This window comes from Alternaria atra, assembly GCF_907166805.1.
Source record: "Alternaria atra isolate CS162 genome assembly, contig: 29, whole genome shotgun sequence".
Lineage (NCBI taxonomy): Eukaryota > Fungi > Ascomycota > Dothideomycetes > Pleosporales > Pleosporaceae > Alternaria > Alternaria atra.
In genome coordinates, this window is record NW_025091327.1 from 1,334,089 (window position 1) to 1,361,051 (window position 26,963).

The 26,963-nt window shown below is 50.3% G+C and overlaps 9 protein-coding genes across 9 annotated transcripts; 6 read left to right on the forward strand and 3 right to left on the reverse strand.

The window, feature by feature from the left end:
- Window positions 1–690: 690 nt before the first annotated feature.
- On the forward strand, window positions 691–2,317 carry ALTATR162_LOCUS8749 (uncharacterized protein; the record flags this gene model as incomplete). Its single annotated transcript, XM_043316382.1, has 3 exons — window positions 691–801; window positions 846–1,771; window positions 1,825–2,317. 3 exons carry the CDS (start codon window positions 691–693, stop codon window positions 2,315–2,317), a joined length of 1,530 nt encoding a protein of 509 aa, XP_043172317.1.
- A 666-nt stretch (window positions 2,318–2,983) lies between these two features.
- On the forward strand, window positions 2,984–4,877 carry ALTATR162_LOCUS8750 (uncharacterized protein; the record flags this gene model as incomplete). The annotated part of the gene is made up of 4 exons (XM_043316383.1): window positions 2,984–3,237; window positions 3,289–4,196; window positions 4,246–4,664; window positions 4,716–4,877. 4 exons carry the CDS (start codon window positions 2,984–2,986, stop codon window positions 4,875–4,877), a joined length of 1,743 nt encoding a protein of 580 aa, XP_043172318.1.
- A 559-nt stretch (window positions 4,878–5,436) lies between these two features.
- Window positions 5,437–6,308, reverse strand: ALTATR162_LOCUS8751 (uncharacterized protein; the record flags this gene model as incomplete). Its single annotated transcript, XM_043316384.1, has 2 exons — window positions 5,437–6,215; window positions 6,296–6,308. 2 exons carry the CDS (start codon window positions 6,306–6,308, stop codon window positions 5,437–5,439), a joined length of 792 nt encoding a protein of 263 aa, XP_043172319.1.
- A 727-nt stretch (window positions 6,309–7,035) lies between these two features.
- On the forward strand, window positions 7,036–8,148 carry ALTATR162_LOCUS8752 (uncharacterized protein; the record flags this gene model as incomplete). Its single annotated transcript, XM_043316385.1, has 1 exon — window positions 7,036–8,148. One exon carries the CDS (start codon window positions 7,036–7,038, stop codon window positions 8,146–8,148), a length of 1,113 nt encoding a protein of 370 aa, XP_043172320.1.
- A 1,387-nt stretch (window positions 8,149–9,535) lies between these two features.
- On the forward strand, window positions 9,536–10,156 carry ALTATR162_LOCUS8753 (uncharacterized protein; the record flags this gene model as incomplete). Its single annotated transcript, XM_043316386.1, has 1 exon — window positions 9,536–10,156. One exon carries the CDS (start codon window positions 9,536–9,538, stop codon window positions 10,154–10,156), a length of 621 nt encoding a protein of 206 aa, XP_043172321.1.
- Window positions 10,157–13,948: 3,792 nt separating this feature from the next.
- On the reverse strand, window positions 13,949–17,170 carry ALTATR162_LOCUS8754 (uncharacterized protein; the record flags this gene model as incomplete). The annotated part of the gene is made up of 2 exons (XM_043316387.1): window positions 13,949–17,095; window positions 17,144–17,170. The coding sequence occupies 2 exons, from the start codon at window positions 17,168–17,170 to the stop codon at window positions 13,949–13,951; spliced, it is 3,174 nt and encodes a 1,057-aa protein (XP_043172322.1).
- A 498-nt stretch (window positions 17,171–17,668) lies between these two features.
- Window positions 17,669–22,308, forward strand: ALTATR162_LOCUS8755 (uncharacterized protein; the record flags this gene model as incomplete). The annotated part of the gene is made up of 2 exons (XM_043316388.1): window positions 17,669–18,046; window positions 18,097–22,308. The coding sequence occupies 2 exons, from the start codon at window positions 17,669–17,671 to the stop codon at window positions 22,306–22,308; spliced, it is 4,590 nt and encodes a 1,529-aa protein (XP_043172323.1).
- Window positions 22,309–23,313: 1,005 nt separating this feature from the next.
- ALTATR162_LOCUS8756 (uncharacterized protein) lies at window positions 23,314–25,090 on the forward strand (the record flags this gene model as incomplete). Its single annotated transcript, XM_043316389.1, has 3 exons — window positions 23,314–23,575; window positions 23,635–24,210; window positions 24,276–25,090. The coding sequence occupies 3 exons, from the start codon at window positions 23,314–23,316 to the stop codon at window positions 25,088–25,090; spliced, it is 1,653 nt and encodes a 550-aa protein (XP_043172324.1).
- Window positions 25,091–25,188: 98 nt separating this feature from the next.
- Window positions 25,189–26,849, reverse strand: ALTATR162_LOCUS8757 (uncharacterized protein; the record flags this gene model as incomplete). The annotated part of the gene is made up of 2 exons (XM_043316390.1): window positions 25,189–26,624; window positions 26,681–26,849. 2 exons carry the CDS (start codon window positions 26,847–26,849, stop codon window positions 25,189–25,191), a joined length of 1,605 nt encoding a protein of 534 aa, XP_043172325.1.
- Between the last annotated feature and the right edge of the window lie 114 nt (window positions 26,850–26,963).

Genomic DNA, 26,963 nt, shown 5'->3' on the forward strand with positions numbered 1-26,963 from the left:
TCTACCTTTCATTGCTGTGTCAACATCTGTACAGGCAATGTGCACTACTACCTTGATATCTCAACATGTTCATATTAGAAGCCTCTGTTGCGGCTTCTCATGTACGCCCGCTGGTCTTTCCATTCCAATTGATTCAGCATTGTTAGACACTGCACGAGTTCGTTATTTTGGGGATTAGTTCAAGTGAAGCACTTCTTAGTCAAGGTGTATGGCATTGCCAATGCCCTCTAGGTGCGCCGCAAGACGAGAAGGAATCACCAAAGCGTCCAGGAACTATCTGTGCCAGATTCCACATTGACTATCATAGGGTAAATATCTAGAAGTTTATTGTTGTAATGTTGTAAGGTTTTAAAGTTAAGCTCGCTACGAAGGTGTACTATCTTTCTTTTTAACGGCGTGATGCTATTGTCTTATTTTGTTTCTAGAATCTCTCAAATACTTTCTGCTTTCCTGTGCTATACCCGGCAGGCGCGTATGTCGGGAAGCTTTGCTTAACTAACGGTTCTTACATCTAAGCCGCGGCCTCGATGTACGGATTTGGCTACTAGGCCCGCTCTTGGCCCACTACATCCGCATGTCGAGGCTATCTCCGAAGTTACAGCACTTGTTCTGCGGGCATGTGGCACAACAAGACAAGGGTGCTCGAGGACTTTCCTCAGAGTTACCCTCCACTCGAACGCTCCTCAAATCATGTTCTGGCTGAGCCTTACCTTGCTCGCTGCGGCTCTACTCAGCGTAACGCGCGCTCAAGATGAAACCGAGATCGAAGTTACGGTCGATTCCCTCTCCCCCAGCTACTGTGTAAGCTCCACGTCGCCTTGTGTTGCTGTTCTGACTTTCTCTAGTGCACAGTTCTGACCCTCAGTCCTGTGGCCAAGCGCGTGACCTACCCTGGCCAGAATGCATACAATGCTAGTCTTGCTTCTTACTTCGATGGGAAGAGCAGATTGACGCCCAACTGTATTGTGCAACCAACAACTGCCGAGGAAGTCTCTACGACTGTGAAGGTTCTTGCGGCTGCGAGCCTGCTGAAGACTTGTCAGTTTGCCGTACGATCTGGTGGCCATACTCCGATTCCTGGAGCCAACAATGTCGACAATGGAGTCACGATTGATCTGCTGCACATGAATGGAACCACCTACAATGCTGATTCCAAGGTAGCAAGCATTTTGCCAGCTGCGAGATGGGGCTCTGTCTACGCAGCTCTGGAGCCATTAGGACGTATGGTAGCTGGAGGCCGAGGAAGTACTGTCGGCGTCGGCGGCTTTCTGCTGGGTGGTGGAATATCTCACTACGCACCTCGCGTTGGACTGTCATGCGATAACGTGATCAATTTCCAGATCGTCCTTGCTGATGGCCGCATTGTGAATGCCAACAAGAAGACCAATGCTGATCTCTTCACCGCTCTTAAAGGTGGTAACAGCAACTTTGGCATCGTGACACGGTACGATATGGAGACCTTCGAGAACGAAAATCTTTGGGGGGGTATCGTTTCCTGGCCTGCGTCCACCGTCAATCGACATTTCAAATCGCTTGTCAATTTTGGACTCAACCCGAACAGGGATCCAAACGCTGCTTTGATCCTGTTCCAAGGATACTCAACAGCCAGTCCTGTGGACGTAGTAAGAGCTGCCTTCGATTACACCAAGCCTGTGGTTCGCCCAGATGCCTACAGCGAGTTCTTTGCCGTCAACAACACCATCAGCGATTCGACCAAGATCCAACCAATGAGCGCGGTTGCTGCCGAGTTTGGCAGTGATACAACCAAACGGTGAGTCTCACTGCTGTCTTTGGTGTAAGATTGTTGCTAATGCAAGCCACTAGGGTCCAATTCCGCACCCTTTCGTTCAAGATTGATCTTGCGACCCTCCAAGAGACAGCGCGTCTCTACAAAATCGTCATTACGGAGCTTCAAGCTAAGGCGTCTGGCCAGTGGCGCGTCTCGTGCCTACATCAGGTTTGGGCTACAAGCTACACCGCGAACAGTACAGCCAGGGGCGGCAACGTGCTTGGTATGGAGCGCTACAGCGAGAACTTCATTATGTATCAATCATACCTTTCTTGGTCTGAGGCTAAGGATGATGAACTATTCATTAGTTTGGGCAAAATGTTGACTGACGGCATCCAGAAGTTTGCTACAGTGAAGGGTACAGCGGTGGAATATCTCTACCTCAACTATGCCGATAAAGACCAGGATCCGCTGTCGGCTTACGGTACTGATAAGGTGGCGTTCATGAAGAAGGTCGCAAAGAAGTACGATCCATTCGGCGTCTACCAGAAACTGCTGCCGGGAGGGTTCAAGATTTCTCAGGTGTGAGAAGGAGGCCTTGCCAGTGTACTGTTTAACGATAGAGCGAAGCGTATAACGAAACGCTGGGTGATGGTGAACGATCGTGCAGTAGATGGTAGGACTATTGATAATCTGACTTTCACCACGCCTCGAGGTCGTTGTATTTAGCAAAGCCGAGTACAAATGCTCCTTCCGCTTTCATGATCACCGTTGTCATCTCATTGGCCGCAGGCTAACACCAAGAATGGTAACAGCACGTATGCGCTCTCGACTGTTTGCTTTCCTGGCCTGGATAGTCCGACGTCACCTTAACTCTCGCCCACTCCCATGCCGCAGTCCCATGCCTGGTAAGCCCCCGCCACGTCCTCGTATACGAAATAGCGAGGACAAGCTGTACCAAGCCTGCCTTGACGCCTGCATCGAGGGGATTGCGAATATAGCGGTAGACAGGCGAATTGTTGGTGCGTACATTTTCTCTTACCTGCTCATGCGCTTTGCTCGACTAATTTCTTCCCAGCAACACCCACTTCCACCTACAACGTCAACACCAACTTGAATAGGAGCAGCAGTGGTGCTCTCGTGTGCGAACTTATTCCAGCCGCACTTTCACTCTTATCGCCGCCTCCGTCGCCCGCGCGCAACGAAGCCGTTCGACATATAAGCTCACCTCCACTATCCCCATCGGCCGCAGCTATGGATCGCTCGAGATACACGAGTTTGCCCTCAGCAGCGCCGCCTACCTGGGCATCTGGAGATGCACGTAGCAACCTCGCCGTTCAACCTGCAGCAAATGCGGGAAGTATCAAGCTCAAGAAGAACGCCGTCAAGATGGTCGGGGCTGCTGGGCCCATACCTGTTGCTCCATCGCGACCTGCAGCTTCTACCCAACCAGTGACATCCTCCCCCGCTCAAGGCTCAGTCAAAGCGGAGCCCAAGGCCACTGAAGGGTACGGACTAGTAAGCACTTGTCCGAACTTCACTAATGTGTATGCATATAGACAAACGAATGCTAGAGCCATTCCTGAACCAAAGGCAGCTTCAGCCCAGAAAGGGAACCTGGCATCTTCTACGACTACGATTACTCCAAAGGCGGCTCTGTTACAGAGGGAGGACGTCAAGTTCAAGAGCGATGCCTTCGAAGAGTCTGCCATGGACGCACTCTATGCTCACCTGAACAGCAAGACTGTCCTTGCCCCCCGTACTCCCGTAGGCAGTACCTCATCAAGGCCCGATCAAGCCAAGTTTTCATTCCGCGATCGACTTGGGGAAGCTAAGGCGGACAAGATCAAGACTGATAATGCAGAGGCTGAGCAGGCAGAAGCCGAGAAGGCGGACAACAAGAAGACTGATGGCGACAAGCTTACGGTAATGACACAAGAGGAGCTGGAGAGTGCGTACATGCGCAAGGCCAGTGAGTACATTCAGACTCTACCAGATAGCAATGAGAACGCGGCCAGTCTTATCAAGGCCATGTCGAGAAAACTGCGCAGCTCGTATACACCAGAGGTCAAGATGGATGTCGAAAAGAACGATCTCATCAAGGCACGTCTAGCCTTCGCTGTCGCCAACGACATCAATAAGATATTAAAGAAGCGCCCAGAGCAGCCACGTACACCGGACTCCATCAAACAGACGCTCAAGGATGCGGATGGAGATTTTCTCAGGCTGTGTGCTAAACTTGTAGAAGAGGGTTACGTATCCCTAGAGACACTCGCCGAAGTATCTGGTATTGTCGCAACCATGCGCAACGTCCTTCCTGAGGCAGAATCATCTATCGCTGGGGCTATCAAAGCGCCCCCTATGGCAACACCTCCTGTTGCATCGAGTGCTGAGAACAGCAAGCCTGTCTCTAAGACCCCGGTTAACAACATGAAAGGATGGCCGACCCAGGAGAAGCGCGAGAATCGTAGGTCTGTCTCTTCCCGAATAAAGGGACTAAAACTGACAAACTATAGTGGCTGCTCATCGCACTTGCATCCTGAAAGGAGTTGCAGGCACCACCAGCATCAACCAACTGCAAGCTCTGGTGTGGGGTGGCAAGCTTGAGTCCATTTCTGTGCCAGAATCGGGCTCTTCCAATGCTCTCGTCAAGTTCCTTACACCCGAGGCGTGTGAGAAGTACCACAAGGCCACTGCGAATGGTATCGAGGTCGTTGGCGATATCAAGAAGACGGTCGTGTTCGTCGAGAAGGCCGAGGGTCCAAACTCTATCAACGATGTCATTCGTAACTGCATCGACGGCGATGCATCGCGCTGTGTGCGAGCTATTGGTGCCGACAAGTATAGCGACATGGCACTCATGAAGCTCGCCCGGGGCAAGAGCGTCAACAAACGTGATGTCGACCGCATCAAGAGCGGAAAGACTGCTCGTGGTGTAAGTGATGTCGCCCATCATACTTGAATAATGCTAATACAGTCAACCTAGCATCCGTATGTTGAGTTCCGCTTCTCCAATATCTACCACGCTCTTAACTTTAAGCGCGAGCTTATGGATAACGAGGACTGGGAGCACTGTAGCATTAGCTACGCCCTTGATCCATGTGAATTGGCCAAGGGCATCCATTACAAGGATGAAGATGAGGAGTAGAGTCACATCGGTTTCTCGGGCTCACCACATGGTCACGGCGTCTCTCTCTTGTGGTTACAGGCTGCAGATACCAGAGCAAACGAGGGCGTCATATAGGTTGTCTATGTTCACCGAGACCAGAACCGACAGGTCTCACTAGACGCGGGAATTGTTCTCAACACAATCCGGCCTAGTACGTTCCATATCAAAAGTAGCTCTAAACCAAAACGAGTCTTCCCTATTTGCTTTATCTCGCATGCATCCCACCGCTTCGATTTCGTGTAATACATTCATGCAGATACGGGCACAATCACACTTAAGACGACAAGCCTTGATAATCAAGTATGCATGGAAATACTGTCCTACTTCGTGCCCACAACTCTAGTTGATAGACAACTGTACTAATACACGTTTCTTTGAACTCGAAAAAAAAAGAGGAATTACAAATGTTCCATACAGATACCCAAAGCATAGTACAGAAGCTCCGATGTGCCCTAACGCCTTGCTATCACTTCGATATTTTCCTTTCCAACCTTGCGACGTTCTGATCATCGATATGTTTATCCAGTTTATAACTGTCCTACCGGTTCACAGCTGTAAAAGCAACGTCTGTCATCTCGGTGTCGCCGTTCTGCGGCGGGGGAGGCGCGGAGTCGGTCGCTGGTGGTTGCTGGGCAGCACCTGAGAATGCACGTGGACGACCAACTGCGTCTTCATTGCTAGCGGGTGTAGGACGTTGCTCATCGTAAGCCGGGTCGAAGTATGCACGCTGCGCAGGTGCTGGCTGTTGTTGCTGCTGTGGCTGTAGCGGTGGGATCGAATGCAGGGGAGGAAGCGTAGGGGGTGCTCCATTAACACCGGTGTGTGGACTTGTTGCGGTGGAAGCGCCAATGGTGCCGAAGTAGCTGTTCTGGGGGCGTCCTGATGGATCTGGGGTACTCTGAGCACTACTCATGGGGTTCATGCCATGGGACAGGGCTCCCAGTCCCAGTCTACTCTCTCCACTGATGGCTATCCTCTCGCCTGCACCTCCTTCGGCGCTGCCACCAAGAGGAGGCGTACCCTTCCTATTGTGGCTCCTCTTGCTCCTCAAGGGCTTATCCGTTGGGGTAGGCGGCGGGCTGCTGCTGCGATCGCTGTCGTCGACGTTGTACTCCATGTGTTTGTTGAGTTGCTCAAGAAGGAATGCGCGCTCGAGTCGCATCTTTTGGATGCCGCGGTTCAGGCGTGTGATGCGCAGGCGCGTGCCATCATTGTTCTCTTCGATGTCGGTTATGCGGCGGCGGAGGTCGATGCATTTTCTGTAGTAGGCGCTTTCGACCGAGGGCGGAAGGTCTTTGGAGGAGATAGCACGGGATGCTGAGGTAGGTTGTTAGTGGATTGAGCTGCATGTAGGAGAAGTAGATTGCGACGCGCTTGAGCGCGAAGCGAGTGCATACGTGGTTGCGGCATCTTTGCGCCTTGTGGTGTTGTCTTTCGCTATTTGGGAGTAATTGCCGAGCGCGTGTTGATGGGCCGAGTCGCAAGATATGTGGATGTGGTTTGGTGATACAATTTTGTTGGTCAAAGTCAGAGTGCTGGACGCGATGATGTTGAGCTCGGTCCGTGGGGCCGGGGTTGTTCCGAATAGCCTCATCTTATGGCATCCTTGGCGCGTCGTGACCTCCCTCCAGCCAGCAAACACTAGTGATCGCTCAACGCATGTCTTGTAGATGGAATATCACACATTCTGGAAAGCTGTTATGGGCCTGTCATACTGTTTTCTTTGCTGTGATAGTATACTGGACTCTGCAACCTCAAAGACGCCTTGAATCTTGTACTCCACGTAAGACGAGGGCCAATACTACACACACTCGACTCACTCCTGGCATTTAGCATGATAGCGCATGCAATCCGAGCGCCAGTCAGCCCTACAGCGCACGAAGATTGCCAAAGGCTCATCATTCGTATCGTACGCCGGTCTGCTTGAAATGGAATCGGAGACAACCAAATCTTTCACATCTATGGAGGGAACCTATTGTGACTAGAGCATAGTCGTCATAGCAACTGTTTGCCTGCAACCAGAATAGGATCATCATCTGATGAAGTATGACGCCATAGTTGGGGGCCGATCGGGAGAGTTGATAAGAAGATCTCAGGGTTCCAGTTTTCGTTCTCATTCTCGGACTTTCATTTCAAGATGCTTGTGGTTTTGCTATCCCTGTTAATTGAAACAGTCTCCGCCGCATCGTTTCCTCCACCAACAGGTCCGTATCACGTAGGGTATAAACAGCATGTCTTCAACAAAACCACACCAAATGATCCTGTGGCTCCGGCGAACGCATCATCAGTTCTGTTAGCAACAATCTACTACCCAACCCTGGTCCTTCCTGTACCAGGAAACAACACAAGCCCATACCTCGATCCTACCACGGAAAAACTCTGGGGCGACATCCTCGAGTACCCAAACAATTCGCTTCAAAGTCTAACAACATGGAATGTATACGATGCTCCACCTCTTGATCTGACGGAAGTCGGGGCAGTGCAGAAGCCAACAGTCATCTTTTCTCCTGGTGGTGGCGAGAACGCAATCATGTACAATGCACTGAACTCCGAACTTGCCTCCCAAGGCTACACGGTGCTTGCGCTTGATCATCCGGGCGAGGCTCCTTACCTTCAGCTACCCGATGGTGCGCAAGGTGTATATGGTATCGATATCACAGCAACCTGGAACTACACATTACAAACAGCAGTGTACAACATGCGCGTCTCGGACACCATCGCGACAATAAGGGGACTCTTTCCCGCCTACGTCAAATCGACCAATGCACCGTTCAATACTACGCACTACTTCGCCATTGGACATTCGCTTGGTGGCGCTGCAGCAGCTGGTGCTCTCGCTATGGAACCCTCGCTGCTAGGTGGTATCAACCTTGACGGTCTTTTTGTTGATCTTCCCGACGTTAAGAAGCCTTTTCTGATGCTGGCCGGTGCAGAACATACCCCCACTATCGATCCCTCCTGGGCGCCTTTCTCCGCCAACCAGTCGGGGTGGTACCAGTGGCTTAACATCACGGGCAGCAGTCATCAGAACTTTGCTGACCTGGGCGACTGGGTTGATCTGCAAGGTCTAAGGAACAAGACTATCACGCCCTCGTTAGGCACTATTTGGGCGCCAAGGATGGATTACATCGTCAGGACGCTTGTGGGAAAGTTCTTTGGGTTTGTTCTGAGTGAGAATGAATGGTTGAATGTGCCGAGTCAAGCATTCCCAGAGGTGGATTATATCAACGGAAGCATCTCCAATGTGTAGGGATAGCGAAGTGAGTGCTTCTCTGGTTAAGGGTGCGTTAGCGAATTGCAAGACCGAACTGATTGGCTGTTGCATTGTCGGCTACTATAAATCCAAAATTTGTCGTTCCTTACACATACGACCATAGGACACTGAAAATTAGGCTTCCCGTCCGCTCAGCCATATACAAGCAGTGTACCGGCGGATTAGTAGTTAGGTGGGTGACCACTAGCGAATCCCCGCTGTTGTATGTTTTTGTTTTTGCTGGCGTCGACTACATGCGCACCTTCCAAGACATGACACTCTATCTCCTTTTTTTCTCGCGTGGCTATCGACGTAGTAGCTTGACAGGCCCCTAACAGACGAAGTACCGACATCGATTATCCCACATGCAGAATTTGGGGAATCTACCTCAGGAGGCTACTTCAGCCTCAGGCCAATTCCTCAGAACACTACGCTCGTTTCAAACATCTCAATGCTGTCTTCTCCTTACAGGGTACCACTCCATGCTCTTCTGAGGGCAGGAATCTGCTCGTCGTGGGTGGGGCCGAGATGGTTCCGAACAGCCTAATATTCGTATGGAGAACCTCAGTGCGTCATGAAGACCCTTGATTTACACAACGGTCAGGCGTCAACAGCTGTGTTTACGAGATCCGCTTTCGCATTCATGCAGCTATTGTAGTGTATGCAAATACGTCTAGCTATTCCAAGACCCTCCTCCGCACGGCACGAGACACCCGAGGTCGTGAGCGCGACGGACAATGTCCGCTCTTCTGCCAACAACAATCGTCTGACTTCAGAGATCACAATTGGGCACACAATAGATAGCTTCAAAGATGGATACCTTCAGCACGGGCTCTGCACACATTATAACAGAAGACCGGGTGCCAGGCGATCCCGTCCGTAGGTATACTTGCCATGGATGTCACGTCTACTTTCAACTTCACTAAGTCCTAATCGATGCGTGGCAATTATCAAAATCTACCACATACCGTTGTGGTATCTTAACATCGAAGTTTAGTACCTGCTCAGCCACAGTGAAATGGAATGTTGTGGTGGCAATGTTACCCTGGAGGACGCTAGTGACAAGCATGAGCCAGATCGCATAGTAAGGGGCACTAAGCGGACGGTCGAGTGCGCCGCAGCCGGCACTAGCCATGGGTTAGATGCTAGGAAAGCAGTTATTTTCGGAGATTTACAACGTCATGCGCGACATCTGGTGAGCGGTGATGGACTACCTCGGCCTTGTTATGCAATCTCGTATGGTACACGGACGTGAGAGGGAGGATATATAAGACGATGTGAGCGCTCCCCAAAGAGCCTCATCCCACCGCACAAACACATCACAATACAACCAGTACCTTAATACAAACCTCAACACCAACCAACCCAAACACTACCACCCAATATGAAGTTCACCACCTCCGCCGTCATTGCCTCCACCTTAGCCATTGTCTCTGCTTCGCCCATCGCCGCTGTCGACAACACTACCAACACCGATCCCTTCGCTGCTACCAAGCCTTCTGGCAACGATGTCTTCCGCCTGATGTCCTTCCGCACTGGTACCCCCATTCAGTTCGGAAACGTCCAAGCCATAAAGGGTGGTCTCAGCATCAACGCTCCCAAGCAAGACTCCTCCTGCACAGACCCAGAAGCAAACTACGCCAGCTTTTCACTCACCGAGGAGGGCGACTTGTACCTCTACACTCCCAACCCACCTCTGCGGGCCTACGTCGACCGCTCCGGCATGGGCCAGGGTGTCCTTCAATTCACAATGGGTGTCCAGGGCATCGGCAGGAACCAAGAGCGTGGTCCTTTCAAGATTGACGACGAGTCGAACTTGGTTTTCGCGGCGGCAAACGGTATTGTTGGTTTCCAGGCGTGCCCGGGTGCGGAGGAAGATGGTTACAGCGTCTGGTTGTCGGGTGTTTCGACTCCAGCTGGTATCGAGGGATGCATCCCATTCACGATGAAGGCGCTCAAGGAGGAGACGCCTGTCAAGTGCCTCTACAACAACATGTCAACTTAATTGACTACCGATGATAGAAAGGGTCTTTCTATAATATAGTGTATAATGAAATAAATTTCCACCAAAACTTCGTCGTTTCGCTATTTGTGTCCTCGTATATCATGCTAGCATTGCTGCAACTTCTGGAAGCTATGCCTAGCCTTTGACCTATACTGTTAAATGCACGTGATATTCGACTTTGCTAAATATACAAATTCGCAGAATGAAGAGACGAGACGCGCGAAGATGTCTGGAGGCGGACCGATGATTTTTCAAGTAGAAAGCGCACAGACAGTGTACATTAAAAGAAGCTTCGAACGAAGATGGTTAGAGCCGAACTATGACGCAGCTTTCCACTCCTAGTTTCGTATCTAGGCCAGAGCGGGAGAGGCGACTGGTGTGATGTATGCTTGAGTTTCGAGAGCAATTGACTTTGCTTTCGTGCGAGAGGGCATGCGGAATGACATCTCTCTATGCATAGCTCAGAAAAGAGATTGGTGCGGCGTCGCTGCGCGTCAGATGAATCTGTTTTATTGATTAGCTGCAAATACGTCAGTGTTAACTAGACGTGTTAGAGGGACCGGAATAACCCCAATACGAAGGAGCTCATTTTTGGGGGGGTGGGGTTGTTGTCGCCCAAACACCAAACCTACCCTAAAGGTATATACTGTTACTTTCTATTACAGTTCTTATGTAGTGCATCACGTATATCTTTAGGGTACATTTGGGGTAGGTACAACTTAAGAAACGAGTTGCTTCGTAGTTCAAACTGTCTTTGTTCTTTCCTCTATCTCTGTGGCATCCGTCTATTCACTCCAGAAGCCTTTGAAGATCATCACTTTCTCTCTCCGCGGGCAACGGTTCCATTTCCATATTTTTTGCTGGTTGTGCAGTGTGGATTGCAACAACTTCGTACGGTTCCATCAAACGTCCGCTCATCGCTTTCTCAGGATCTTCCCACCAGATATATGCAAATTCCGTTATAAAGGGTACCCATGTAGCGAGTGCTAGTACTTGTCCAAACGTCCATTCATTGTCTCTATTGTTCTCCCCTGCCCGTTTTCGAACCTGCAAGGTCAGAACGACGAACCAACCAAGGAAGACCCACATGATACAAAACGCAACCCCGAGAGTAATCCATCGTATAATTCGTGGAAACCTCTCAAAGAATGGTGTTCTCTTCCGCACAAGAGATACGAAAGAGCCGATAAGGTAGATAATGATCCCGAGAATCAGCAAACCAGCGACTGTCAAAGCAAGTACAACCATGGGAAAAAATGAATCTGACTTAACACAATATCAATCAACATCCCACGACCTCCTTCTGTAAGATGCTGAAAAGATGGTTGCGAAACGAGCGATGGCCAAGGCCTCAATGACCACCCACCACACTAGTTTGCCTTTGGATCGACGAAACATATCCCAAGCAGCAAGCTGTAAAATCACTACCGGTAGGACTGAATTAAATGGTATGATGAGCATCAGAGCCCATGTTGAATAAGTCAAGGCATTTTTCTGCACAATCGAGGCAAGTAGCAAAGACGCTGTGAAGATTGATGATGCAGACAAGAACTCTGCTGTTGTGTGTTTTACTGCGAGTAATGTCCTGGACACGAAACGTGTTTGACGTAGTTTACTTGGTTTGCGTTCGCGGTGGAAAATTAAAATCGAGAGGAGGTAGATCGTAACCAGAATCGCCTGTATAATGTATGTAGCCAACATCTGAACGGGTTAGTTGGTGCCATGCCACGACTTGTACTTCGATTTCCCTTCTTACCCCAGCTCCAGCAAGATCTGGATTTCCACTCCAACCGAATATGCGACACAAATCGTCGCTACATAGTGATGACGAATTCATGTAATTTCCGACCTCGAACATCACATCACCTGCAGCTTTGTCTTCAGCCCATGACCAGAACTTTTCAGACAAGGACGGAGGCTGTTGTGATGTATCCTGTAGATATTTCCCGAGGCTTTCAACGATATAGCCGTAGACTTCTGTCTCCTTACCGGTCAGGGTGTTCAAGGCAAGACTGTCGAGATCTGTTGGCTCGGCTCGGAGATATTGCAAAATCAATGCAGCCGAGGAGCAATTCTTGAATTGGAAATCCCACCCCCAGCGCTGTATAGTTGAATGGTGACGTGACGTTCATGTTGAGTTGACGTTCCAGAAAGTAAACGATGCATAAGCTATGGGAAGAAGAGAGAATGCGCGCGATGTTGTAATCTTCAGGAAACAACGCGTGGATTTAGCTGTTGAAAGTTCGAAGCAGTGTATAGGTCCATATTGTATGGCACATCAGAGGCAGAAGATATGCATCTGTAGAAAGTGAACAGCCTTTTTGCTGAGCTGAAATGGCTATACATATCGTACATAATATCTCGCTCAGCTGGGTTGTCAACCAGAAAACTATAGCCAATTAACACAGCTGAGCATGAGAGTCAGGCCACTCTGAATACAGACCCTTGCAATGATAGGTGCATGACCACCAGCGGCAGTAAATCCGCATGCATTTACTGGTCTGACTGCAATAGGCTGAGCAAGGCTAGATGGGTGAGACGATGCTCTGGAAAGCATTACTATGTAAAGAGTTTGGATGTCCACATAAGCACACACGTCGCATCCCTGTTTACCTAGGTGCCAAAAAGCAGGTAGTGTGCCATGCACAACAGCAGAAATGACCTACAAGCTCAGCCGAATTGGATTTTCTGTTCGCTTGATTTGTCAAAAGCAAGACTGAGCAGTAGATGGTATAGCCCAAAAAGTAAATATACGAACAGTGGCGATAGTGGCTATAGTGGCTACGCAACTACCAGTCATCATGATCTGCAAGACCGCCACTATATGGCACGTGATGCATAAAAACGCCGTCAATTGAGCCGCACCGCTGGAACCGTGTTTTCCAAATCTATATACGTACTGTACTCCGTGAAGTTGAAAATTTTGTTGATGCTCATCTTGTTGCGCTTCTGGTGTAAACCGAGATGAAATAAACACAAGTCTCGCTGCGATGTCATCGGAAGTTTTGGGTAGTTAGCCGTAAGTCATGTAGGTTCAAAAGCGACGAGGCCATCTGTAAATTTCACAGGACTAAATATAAGCGCAGAGTATCAATTCAGCCACCTGATTTCTTGGTCAATTCAGATCAGTCCTTCACACGTAGTGTGAGGTGCAAAGCTATAGGGGCCATCAGTAAAGTACTTCCACACCAAATAAGCTATTTTCGGCAGGAGCAACCACAGCCTTTCCCTTTTGCCATCATTCCTTTGTGAAAGCCAAAGAAGGGGCTAGGGATTGATACGAAACCCGCAAGACTAGAGTACCAAATTGAAACAACACGCAAGAGGGCGATAATAGATAAGATAGTAGGCTTACAAATCATCACAAATTGTTATCGAACCAAGCTTTTCCAAGATCTTACATAATCTGACGAAAATCGAGACACCGAACCGTACCAGATAGGCGGTACGGGCAAGCGCACTCGCCGCAATCGATTGGAAGTTCAACAATCAGAGAAGAAAAGCCTTTCAACTGGCTAGGGGTAAAGACGATAGGATGAACGGTATGAAATGCGAGTTTGAGGGACGGACTGGTGAGTATTGCGCTAAAGCTTAGACACCCGAACTACCAATTACTATAGCTTCGCGACCGAAGTGTGGTTGCATATGATTTTTCCAGAACGGCAGCTCAGCCGCATTGTTGCTGCGGCCCCCCACCTAGAAGGCACTGCATAGACTACTTCGAGCATTGCTCTCCCAAACATTTGGTTGTGTAGCGCTTGAGCCACTTCTTGGCTTTTTCTATTTTTGTCTCTAGAGCCGTACGAACTTCCAGTACGATTTCCCAACGGGTATCTTGCCTAGCAACCCACGTGCTTTCGTCGAGGCATCAGAGCTGATCTGTTGTCCCCTACCAGTCTGCTGCTGTTTCTTGTAAAGCCGCAACCAGACTGCATCGGCGTTGCTGTGTTCTAACGCTTCTCGCACGTCGCTTCTTGCCAGTACAGGGTCTAGCATATCCAACATCTCCTCAAAGCGCTCTTCTCGTACCGTCACATGCTTAGCGATAGCGCATAACAAGCTGATTAAGCTGTTCCAGATCATGCGTGTAGGCGCATCGATATACAGTTCCGGCCGAGAAAGGTCGGTGGTGGGTTGTAGGTCCATAGACAGCCTCGTCATGCCAGTTTCGATCCCCGTGATCTTCAGCGATGTGGATTTGGAGCTGCCGCCCCTGCCGTGGTCATCATGCTGCTTGGTTCGCCTGTAGATCTTCCTAATGAGATCCCATGCATCTTCGATTCTTGTCCTCATGAAATCTCTCGCGTGTTCGCACATCAATGCTACGATGTCGAGCGCATTTGATACCACATATGCTTCTGGATCTTGCAGTCGAGGCAGCAATACAGGCCAGAGGGTGTTGATGAGTGGCAGGAATGAATTTTCGTGTTTCGCGAGGGCGGGTATAGTGGTACGCAGGAGGGATAGGAGTGAGTTTCGGAGAGTCGGCGAAGTGGTAGTGAGATAATGCTGGGTGAGCTCAGAAATTTTGAGGAGGATGGTGAAGGTACGAGGGGCGGGGGGGGCTGGCTCTTCATTCTGAGGTGGAGGCGGATGGTCGTCTTCCTCGTCAGGATCGTCTGGGTTTGTGTTTTCTGAACTCTTCTCTTCTTTCCAGGGCTTTTGTGGGAACGGCTCTTTCAGTACTTGCTTCTCCTCTTCCTCCCGATTTCTTGCGTCAGCGTCTAATTTCTGGATTGCTTCCACGACATTATTCATGGTAGCCATTCTTTTCGCAAACCCATCTTCACGTTTCTCATCTCCAGCTGTTAACGCAAGTTGCGGCGCCTTGACACCTTCTTCCGCCATGCCTTTTAGTACAGAGAATAGAAGCTCTGCGAGTTTGGGATAACCATGATATCTCTCCAAGGCATTGAAGATACTATCAACAAGGTCATTCAGATATGGCAGGAGAGATGGACCGCAGAGCCTCATCATCATGAGCAAAACCTGCGGAGCTTGGGGCGAGACATCGCCATAAGCCAACTTCAAGCCAACAGCATTGACAATGTAATCAACATTCGCAACAACGAGCTCCCCTGCGCTACTGTATCCTGAAGCCTCTGCGACGATGTTGAGACAGGTCAGTGCGTGCTCGCGTAGTGCACTGTTTGAGCTTCCAAGATGATGGAGCACTGGATAAAGTACCTCGCTCAACTCCGGGCGGAATTCAGTTCTGTACCGCTTCGCCTGCAAAGCTACCGTCTCAAGTGCTAATGCATAGAACTGCCAAGGATTTTCCGTATCTGGATCTCGCTGGTTAAGTAGTGACAAAGAGTGTGAGTACAAGTCGTCGAGGACTTCTTCCCTGGGATTTGGTGTTCCCAGATCCATGAAATCATCGACGGATGGGTTGATTGTTGCTATGTCTCTTACTAGATTGACTGACAGCCAAAAGCTTGCCAAGCGTGACTCGGTTGACCCAAGGTCAATAGAGCTAGTCAGCCCTTGAGCAACCGTTAAAGCTGAATTGGATCGCGCGAGCCCCTGAACCAATGCTTTGAACTCTGTCATCATGTCATCCTGGCCTTTAAATCGTAAACTAATTGGAGGGAAAGAAGACGACTTCGTCGAGCTCAATGCCAGTGTGCGATCGGTGATTGGATTCGGATTGTGGTCGCTCAGCTCCTCTAGCCCTTTGGCATCGGAGAAAACTGCAGAAACACCATCCCTAAGGCTATCGGTAAGCCGATCGTCCAGGATAGTTGGATCTTGCTCGAACAGTCGAAGTGAGACTGAGATCTGATGTATGATCCGATGGCGGCTACCATCGTCTTTTGATCGCATAAGTCTAGGCAGCGCTACGATCCAACCATGCAGGCTTTCACGTAAAAGGTCGGAAAGGTTCTGGTCCGCGGACAATAGCCCTCTGAGTTCGTTCTCAACTTTCTCATTGGAGTTTTCATGCCCTGCTAGATTTATGATGGTTTCAATAGCCATACTTGTACAAAGTGATAGCGATGTACGACAATCCTGTATGGTGGAGAGACATAGCTTCAAAAGAGCTTGCCGAACCTCTGGTTTGTCATGGTCTCTCAGTTTGAAGACGTTTGCAAGCGCGATCTTGATCTGGGAGGCAGTCGCTTGTAGCCACGAAGTTGATCGCGATGTTGTGGTGACATCTCCCGACTTATTTGATGGAGTTTTCTCAGGTAAGTTTTTGGTCTTCGCATCGCTGAGCAGGCGAACAAAAAGTGACGTGAGTACCTCCAAGCTTTGCTCGACAATGCGAAAGCCGGATCGATTGCTGCTGCTTGGTGTCAATACCTTTGTCAGGGATGACACTATCCTAGGCAGAAAGCTGGCCAGAGCATCGTCATCGTCGATCGCGCTAACAGTGCTTTTAAGCGCACATATAGCCTGAAATTTGACGTTGTTCGAGTTACTATCAGTAAGGCTCTCGAGTATGACTAGTACAGCCTCGCCTAGGGCAGGTATGTTGGTCGTAGCAGTTATAGCTTTTCGACCCTGCTTCGTACGGGACGTCTCAGTCATCAACTCAGATGTGCACTTCAGCGCCAATGATTGTAGCTCCTCTGAGGTGGCAGAGATGCCAGTCTCTGTGGAGGAAGGCTTGGCCAGAAATGTGAATAGGATGAGGAGTTGCCCAGATAGAGCAGGCTCAAGGCCGCCTCCCCAGCCAGCGGACAGTAAGGTCGAAATACATTCCAAGCAGAGCTCTAATGCTCTAACCGGAACCTGTCGAGAGATTCTGAGCACTTGAGATATGGGGACGAAAGCATATTCAGCCAGTTTTGCGTCCAGTAGACCAGGCCTACTACTTATAGATTGAAGCGTAGTAAGTAGACTGGTAAGTGCCTGTGTCAGCTCTTTTCGAGCGCTTGGATTCTGCGAGATGCTTGCAGTGACTTGTAGGAGTTGTATGCAAGGCTGCTTTAACTGCAAAAGAGATCAACAAAAGTCAGTAGGTTTGGAAACTCTGCGTACCCGCTGGAAAGTCTGTTGTCTCTCCATCCTGTTTTCTTCTCACCAGAGATTTACAGAAACGGGATGATTGGGATCGAGTATGTCGGATACTCGTTCTGGTCGTGTGTTCCTGATATGGTTCAAGCGTGCGTGTGAGGTGAATGTACTGGCACTAGCATTGCTGACATGATCAGATCCAGCGTCAATGCCAATGCGACAGCACAATCCGAACGTACTTTTTTCGGAGTTACAACTAAAATCGAGGTGGCGGGTGAAAGTAGGCCAAGTGGTGTGTGGCTGCGGTGGTGATGCAGGTGGAGCACGATCCAGGCGGAAGCCAGTCGCGTATCACTGGCTAGCGCGTCACTGCTCAGAAAGTCGCTCCAACATCCCCTCAACATCGTCACGACATTCCCATCACCGCGTCGCTAATCGACTCCACACCTGCGTGCGCTTCCGAACAGTTTCCCACGCGCGCATTCGTATCCGTAATCAACACGCATCACACCACCCACACACGTCATTGCCCACGCGCAGCCACGCGACATGGCACCGCGCAGTAGGCGGAGCGCGGCCGCCGCGGCAGAAGTGGTTGAAGAAGAAGAGCAAGAGCTGGAACAGGAGGAGGAAGTCCACGATGGGCTGAAGAAGCTCAAGTTCAAGCAACCGCTCGTTGGCCGGCCTGGCAAGCAGATTGGCGTGAGCGACCTCTTGACGCGACTCAAGGCACTGCTCGATGAACTGCGGACAATTGATCAGGAAGAGGCGCATAGGGATTCCCTCATGCCGGTCGCAGAGTCACTGGCCCATCAGAGTCTTTTACAACACAAGGACAATGGCGTGCGCGCGTGGACCGTCTGCTGCATTGTCGACATGCTGAAGCTTTTTGCGCCGGATGCGCCCTACCCTGCATCTAAGCTCAGAGTATGACACAAAAGTCAATACATCACCTACCACCACTAACAACGCTACAGGAAATCTTCTCAGTCATCATCCTCAAGCTGCTGCCGCTCCTCGCAGACCCCACCCACCCATACAATAGCCAGCACATGTACATCCTCCGATCGCTCGCCGAATGGAAGAGTATTCTGCTCATCAACGAGATTCCGGGCTCCGATCAGCTCACTGCGGCACTCTTCACAACCTGTTTCGATGTCTTATCTGGATCATCTAAGGGAGAAGAACTGAGCAAGAATATCGAACACAACATGACCGAAATTCTTTCTACTATAATAGACGAAGCACCAGCAGTCACGCATGATGTTGTGGATGTCGTTGTAGCACAATTCCTGTGGGCAGACCCCATTACACTGGGCACTTCAGGCAAGGGCAAAAAGAGTGTGCAGATCGACGCAAAGCAGTCAACGCTACGTCGCAAAGAGGCACCGCCTGCTTACAATATGGCCAAGAACGTCTGCAATTCCTTCCCAGAGAAGATGGCTCGACTCATTGGCAACTACTTCAGTTCAGTCATCGTAGACTTCACCAACTCTGGAACTACATACAAAGGCCACTCCAAGGACGATGATGACGACCTTCCTCGCGGTCCCTCAGAAGACGACATCGACGAGGCACACAAAGCACATAGATTGTTGCGCGAGCTGTGGAAGTGCTGCCCCGGCGTACTTCAAGAGATTGTCCCACATTTACAGGATGAGCTAGCCACAGAGAATGTACAGCTTCGTCAGCTTGCGACGGAAACATTCGGCGACATGATCTCAGGCATTGGCGCAGCTGGTCCACCACCTCCACCCGACATGGACCCAGTGGCCTATCCTTCACAAAGCCTATCACGCTCTGACTCAGCACGACCGTTTGACTATCTTACCACACCAGTGTCCATCAACTCGTTTCCCACGCAATATCCTGTGGCGTATCACTCTTTTCTTCAGCGCAAGAACGACAAGTCCGCCATCATTCGCGCCGCATGGACTACCGGCATCGGTCGCATACTGATGACGTCAGCTGGTGGCATTGGGCTTGACCTCGAAGAAGAACAGAAGCTGCTCAAGTACTTTGGTGAGTGCTTGATCGACAGCGACGAGAAGGTGCGGCTAGCGGCTGTGAAAGCGGTTGCGCATTTTGAATTTAACGACATCGTCCGTAAACTCGGCAGCAACGGTGGCATGGCAGAACCAGGGTCTATTCTCTCCAATCTTGCCGATCGTGTAAAGGACAAGAAGAATGTCATTCATTCTGAGTCTATGAGACTTCTTGGCAAGATATGGGGTGTGGCTGCTGGTGCCATTGCAGAGGGGGATGACAGCATCAAGGCCCTGCTTGGCCCAATCCCGTCTCGCATTCTCGAAGCCTGCTACGTGAACGACCTCGAAATCAACGTACAGGTCGATCTCGCGCTATACGACTCCTTGCTTCCGCTCGCGTATCCTCCTATGAAAGCGAGAGCACCGCCCGCCGGAAACTCACAAGTCGTAAAAGATAGCCAGACAAATACCGAACAGGGATACACCGAAGCCGATCTAGACAAGATACGAACTGAAAGACAGCTTGTACTCGTGAACGGGTTGGAAGAAAAGGCAAAGAAAGTCTTCTTCGCGAAACAAGGAAACCAGGGCCCTGGTGCCAGGTACATGGAGCACTTCTTGAAGTTATGTGAAGACTACAACGGTGGCATCACTGACAAGGGTGAGAAGGACGTCAAGACGAATCTAGAAGGCCTCATCACCTATTACGCAAAGACTCTCCCCGATCCAACCCGTGTCAGAGACGATTTGTGGAAATTTGCCAAAGCCCACGATCGCCGAGCCTACACTCTCATACGGTTCTGCATGGACCCAGCGAGTGACTACCGCAGAGTTTTCAGGTCCATCAAAGAGCTTCGAAAGAGGATTGAAGACGGGCCAGGTTCTTCACTGCTCGACACCTTGACCCCACTCCTCTACCGCGTCAGTTTACTGTGTTACAATAAGAGTCACGTGCCAGCTGTCATCGAGTACACTCGTACCGATGACAAAGGCCTTGGTGCCACTGCTCACGAGCTGCTGAAAGAGATTTCCACAAAGCATCCTAAGGTCTTCTCAACACACGTAAAGGATCTCTGTAAGACTCTTGAAAGTGAGGCACCTACGGCAACGAAACCCAACCCTCCCGGTGCGGTAGATGATCTCAAGGCCTGTGCTGCATTTGCAAAGAAGTTTCCTACAGACATACCAATGAACGGCAAAGACAGCCGAAAATTGGTACAGAGCTTCTTGAACTTTGCGTTCTATGGCAGCCCTCCGCAGGCAGCAAAGCATGCGATCACTATAATCATAAACAGCGACGACAAGAAGGAGATGCACGCAAAGGAGATCCTTACCAAGAGCATCAAGAGCTTCCAGTACGATGGTGCTCACTGGCTTACAAAGCTGGCTGCGCTTAGTCAACTGGTCTTACTGGCCCAGTCAGATTGCGAGGATGATATGGATGCCATCGTTGAGATTGCCATAAAAGAGGTTCTTCAAAAACCGCATGCAGCGACTGCTGATGCAGATGCAGAGTGGATGGAGGTACCAGATAACGACATCCAAGGAAGATCCTGGGCAGTCAAGATTCTCGTCAACCGCTTGCGCTCCCTACCATCTGATGCCAATTTCACTGATGCTGCAGAAGACACATACAAGCTGCTGAATCGCTATGTGAAAAACAATGGCGAGGGGTCAGCAGACGACAGCACTCCCGCAGGACACAAATCTCGTCAGCGGCTTCTTGCTGCCAATTCCTTACTCAAGCTCTCATGCAACAAGCGCCTCGACGCTTTCTTGAGCCCCGCCGATTTCATACAACTAGCCCTGGTCACACATGACCCCTGTACGCAGGTGCGTAAGGGTTTTGCTGATAAGCTGATGAAGTACCTCGGTCAGGGTCGATTGCCACCCCGGTTCTACACTATCTTGTTCTTCCTTGCACACGAGCCTGAGAAGACCATCAAGAATAGCACCATGACCTGGATTCGCGCACGCCGCGCTGCTTTCGCTGCGCGTAAGGAGACCATACTAGAGACTGTATTTGCTCGTTTATTAAGCTTGCTTGCTCACCACCCAGACTTCGATACAGAAGACGAGACACTGAAGCTAATGTCAGAGTACATCCTGTACTACCTGAAATGTGTGGCCACCGAGGAGAACCTGTCACTTATCTTCCATGTCGCTCAGCGCGTCAAGGGTGTTGCGGACGGTATTGCGCCATCACGCCAAGCCGACGAGAATCTGTATATCTTGTCAGATCTAGCGCAGGCTCTCATCCGTTCGTGGGAAGAGCAAAACAACTGGACAATGCAGTCATGGCCTGGAAAAATGAAGTTGCCTTCCGGTATCTTCCGGCCTCTGGAAAGTCACGATCGGGCACAAGAGATCGCTAAGAAGACGTGGATTGGGGAAGACCTCGTCGACGAACTCGATCCACTTGTGCGAAAAGCTATCCGAAGCAAGAAGCGCAAGGCATCGGATGGTGTGGAAAAGCCACGCAAGAAGACCAAGGGCGACAGGCCGATTAAGGAGAAGAAGGCTAAGACAGAGCGTCCCGTCAAAACACCAAAGAAGAAGAGGAGGGCTGGTGACGATGATGATGCGAGCGATGTCGAGGGTGGCGTTGCCCCATCTAGTGGACCACGAAGAAAGAGCGATCGACGAAGTACTGTACACAAGAGCTATGTCGAGGTATCGAGCGATGAGGAAGACAATGGAGCTGGTGCTCAAGAAGTCCAAGAAGAAGAGGAGGTGGAAGAAGAGGAGGTGGAAGAAGAGGAGGAAGAAACCAATGCATCAGACGCAGAAGGAGCCGATAAGTCTACTCCCGCTGCCGAAGAAGACGTAGAGATGGACGATGCAGAAGTCGAGGATGAGAAAGAGCAAGAAGCTGCCGCGGAAGAGTCTGATCTTTCAGACCCGGAGCTGTCCCCGTCCCCAGAGCCTGAGCCTGAGCCTGAGCCTGAGCCTACACCAGCAAAGAGGGCTACACGAGGAAGAGCCGCAGCTAAGACGAACGGCACCAAATCTTCACCAGCTGTCCAGAAACGCAAAGCTGCCGAACCGGTCAGGGAAGCCACACCACCCAAGTCTGCGAAGAGTGCGACCAAAGCCAAAGCGAGCAAGGCAAAGGTGAATGGTGCTGCAGCGGTTTCTTCACCTACTCCCGCTACCAACGGTACTCCCATTGTCCGACGCAGTGGCCGCGCTCGTGGCTGAGTCACAGAATATTCGCCGCTCGAGACTTTCGACCTTACAGATTGGACCGGATATCGTGCGTGCAGTCACTACACCCTGTCGGCCAAACTCTCTATATGATACCACGGCCTTGGTCTTCGAGGTCTCCTGCTTTAAGCTTTAGTCTAGGATTTTGTTTAGCTTGGCGTTCTCGGGAGCGGGTGGGTTTTTTTATCGTAGGGATATTTATGCTCAGGCCACTCGCGCGGCTTTCCAATTGCTTAGCCTTGTCTTATCTTATGTATGCATGTTACTTGCGTTCCACAGTGTACACGGGAGAGTAGTCTGCTGTTTTACTTTCGTCGTTGCGCTTTCCATCGATATCAGAGGATTTTCTACCATATACGCTAACGATGCGACATGAGCGTTTAAGAGTTAGTGATTAGTGTAGGATGGAGATATACATACGACTGCTTATTCATCCCGGCCCATTCCTGCTGTTGTGATGGCCTAACTTTCGGTCCAGACCGACGCTGACCATGGAAACGAAGTTCAGGGTACCCACCACGCGATCTCCTCCAAATTCCCGGACTGGTCGCACTCGCTGCAGGTACGCCTTAGCTCCGCAGGGTCGGGCCACTGGACTCCACTTGTACTGTAACAGCATCACATTCCATAGTTCCATAGGTCCTCTCCTCAACTCCTAGCAGTAATAGATTCCCCGACCTAATAAGGCTATCCTTCTCATAGGCTGGTAGCGTCTCCGTGCTACCCACCAATGACGAGGGATACGATGATCATCTATGGACCGCCTGTTATGATGAGGATATCTCATATCGCGATTATGGTATTCGATCTGATTCAGCTCATGCGCACAGAAGCTTTTGCAACGGACACACGGTGTCTCCTACGTCTTATCATCTTTATTAGCGGGTAGTCACAATTTTATCGTTGGAGAGTGACAACGAAAACACAAAGGATCATACGGCATAGTCGTACAACAACAAGGTTCTTGTTCACGCTATTAAGCCACCCTGTTTCCACCCCATGGAGGCTCGTCAACTTGCGGCCGAGGCCGCCGTCTTCGATCAAACGAACCTACTTCCACGCAAGAAGCTCCTCGTCGTATTTTCCGTCCTCGCATTATCGCATTTCATCTGTTTCGTCGACCAAACCGGTATCGGAGTCGCCCTGCCTACTATCGGTCGTGGACTCAATGCCGAAGACACGATCAGTTGGGCCGGTACAAGTGCGTTGATAGCGAACACTATTTTCCAAGTGCTATATGGGAGAATGAGTGACCTATTCGGTATGTCATGCAGCTCAGTAAGACTACAAGGCAGTAGAAACAGCTAATAAACGAACTAGGCAGAAAATCCGTCCTCCTCTCCGCCCTTGCCCTCCTAACAGTCTCCGACCTTCTCTGTGGCCTCTCGCGTGATGCGATAATGCTGTACGTGTTCCGCGGTTTATCGGGTGTAGCAAACGGCGGTATAGCTTCCCTCTCAGCCATGATCGTCTCCGACATCGTCACCTTGAAAGAACGCGGGAAGTGGCAAGGCATGATAGGCGCATGTGTCGGGCTGGGAAACATGACTGGTCCTTTCATCGCTGCTGCTTTTGTACAAAAGAGTACGTGGAGAGGCTTCTTCTGGCTCGTTAGCCCGGTTTCAGCGGCTTGCGGGATGCTATGTCTTGTCGTACTGCCTACACCCAAGGAGCAACCAAGAGCGGATATGAAGATGGTGTTGAGGAGAATCGACTATGGAGGCATATTCTTCGGTAGTGCGGGGCTGATACTGCTATTGATTCCTATTGCAGGAGGAGGTGACTATTTTGAATGGGAATCTCCAATGGTCGTTGCCATGTTAGGTATTGGAGGGTGCTGCATGATAGCGTTCGTCTACATCGAGCACCGCGTCGCTATACTGCCAATGATGCCATGTAAGCTCCACATTCCCACTCCACCAAACACCTAACTCCTACGAACCATAATTAACCTCATACAGTATCCCTCTTCAAATCCGGTCCCGTTTCCATCATGCTCCTCCAAAACTTCCTCTTCGGCGTAGTAGCCTACTCACAAACCTACTACCTCCCCCTCTTCTTCCAAAACGCCCGTCGCCTCTCGCCCCTCATTTCAGCCTGCCTAATGCTACCACTAACCGCTTCACAAATGATCTCGTCCATCATATCTGGGCAGTACATCTCGCGCTTTGAGCGCTACGGCGAGGTAATCTGGCTGGGCTTCTTCCTCTGGACACTAGGCGCAGGTTTAACGTGCATGTTGAACCTCTATACGCCCATCTGGACCATTGTCATCATCCTCTTTGTCCAAGGACTAGGAATTGGTGCCATTTTTCAACCTGTGCTTGTTGCTCTGCAAGCCCATTGCGCAAAAGCACAACGCGCAGTCGTCATCTCGAACCGTAACTTCATACGTAGTCTCGGCGGCGCAGTTGGTCTCGCAGTTTCTGCTGCGGCACTGCAGAACACTCTGCATAAGGTTATGCCTGCAGAGTTTCACTCCTTGGCGCTTTCTTCGTACGATACGCCAGACTTTGCATCGCTGAATCCAAAACAAATAGCGCAGATACTGCAGGCGTATGCGACGGCGAGCCGGATCGTGTTCATCATGAATGTACCCTTTATGGGACTGTGTTTATTAGGCTGTTTTTTCATCAAGGATAGGGGGTTGCAAAGACCAGATGAGGTTATGGAAGATGTGGAAATGAAGAAGAGGCGGGATAGTGGGAGTGGACATGTTGGAACAAGTGATGATCCGGAGCGGATAATTGAGCAGGCTGTTCCGCTTCCACGATAACGTAGTGACGTGGGAATCTCATGGATGGGCTCAGGGCATGAGTTAAGATGGTATATATCTTCTTTTCCATTGCACTCAATCGTATGGAAACACGTCTCTCACATACCCTTCCAATCATTTTCCCTCTCCCACGCAAATGCCGCTTCATAAACACCTACTTCATCCCACCACTTTCCAATAACCTGCATGCTAACAGGTAATCTAACTCCCTTCTCAACCCCTGGTCCCTCCAACACTGGTAACATACCAATCGGCATCGCTAGCACCGGATGCCCACTTTGATTGAACGGCGCCGTATTCGACGTCAATCCAATTTGCTTCGCAATCTGTTCCAGCGGCGTCGCATCAACGCTCGCATGACTCGTCGCCACATACGGCAGGGTAGGCGTAAGTAGGATATCATACTGTCGCAGCGCCGCATCATACGCATCGCGTAGTTGTCTCGACAGATTCGTTGCTTTAGCGAGGAGGTTTGGAAACTGTTGTGTTGCGTAGAGGCCGTTCAAATAGATGTTTTTCGTTGAGGCGTATGCTTCGTTCCAGTTGTCCTGGCCCATTGGATGTAGCAAAGAGTTCAACCCGAGCATCTGGTGTCCACGGCGTCCAAATGAGCCCGTAGTTTTCGCAAGGAAACCGCCAACCTTTGATATGCCGGTCCATATTGCTGCACCCTTGGAGTGAAGGGGTATTGAGATCTCGCTGACTGTGGCACCGAGGTCTGTGTATTTAGAGACTGCGGTGCGGAAGGTTTGAATTATTCGTGAGTCTATGGCGGGCGTTGAGAGGGACTCGGTGATTATGGCGAAATGCTTGCCTTGGAGTGGTTTGTGCGTAGGAAGGTTACTGATGGAGCTGTAGATGGGTATTTTGAATGGGTGGGGTGCAGCGAAGGAGCGGTCGTCAATATTGTCGGTTCCGGCAATGGCTTCAAGCAAGACGGCATTCTCCAGCACTGTTCGTGTCATTGGGCCGACGTGGTCATTCGTGGGTTCGTTACTTCCACATCCTGTGTATGGTACAAGGCCAAATGTAGGTTTTAGCCCAACGATACCGCAATTGGCGGCTGGTACGCGGATGCTACCGCCTTGGTCTGCACCGATCGCTCCATCGACCTCATCCAGCGCTACAAGTACGCCTGCGCCACTTGAACTTCCGCCAGCACTATATCCCTTGGCGAATGGGTTTTCCACTACTCCAGTACCCGAGGAATGGCTTGTTGCAGAATGACACATGTTCTCGCAGACGGCTTTACCAAGAATCTGACCACCGGCTTCTAGAATGCGTGTAGTGACAGTCGCATCGACATCTGGGACATATCCTTTAATGAAGTTCGTACCTAGCAGCATTGGGACATCTTTCACCGCAACGTTGTCCTTCAAAGCGAACGTTTTACCATGGAGTTTGCCGTTACTCTTAGCTTTTTTGTCGACGATGTCACACCTCCATGCCCAAGCGCCATGAGAATTCTCGGATTTCTCCGGGAAATGAACATCTTCTCTTGGGAAGCGTTCCCCGTCGACTATTGGGACGTAGTCTACAAATCGATGTGAGCTTCTCTTGTGGCATGTAATGCGAACGATTACGCCCTACCATCCATAACCATCAGTTGCTCGCTTGCATCGTGGAACACAGCTAGTAAGCGGCGGTAGTCCTCCTTTTCTTTATCTTCGATACTGACCCCAAGCTGAGAGCATAGTGCCTCAAGAGTTTCTTTCGTGACCGGATTGCCATGGCTTGCATCTAGCGAAAATACCGACATTTTCTGTACAAGGGAAAAAACTTCAGGTGATTAGGTTGCAACTTGTCTTTGATGCTAGTAGCCCTCCAAGTAGTAATTGCCTTTAGAATCTGATCGTTCGTCCTTGTATCTCCG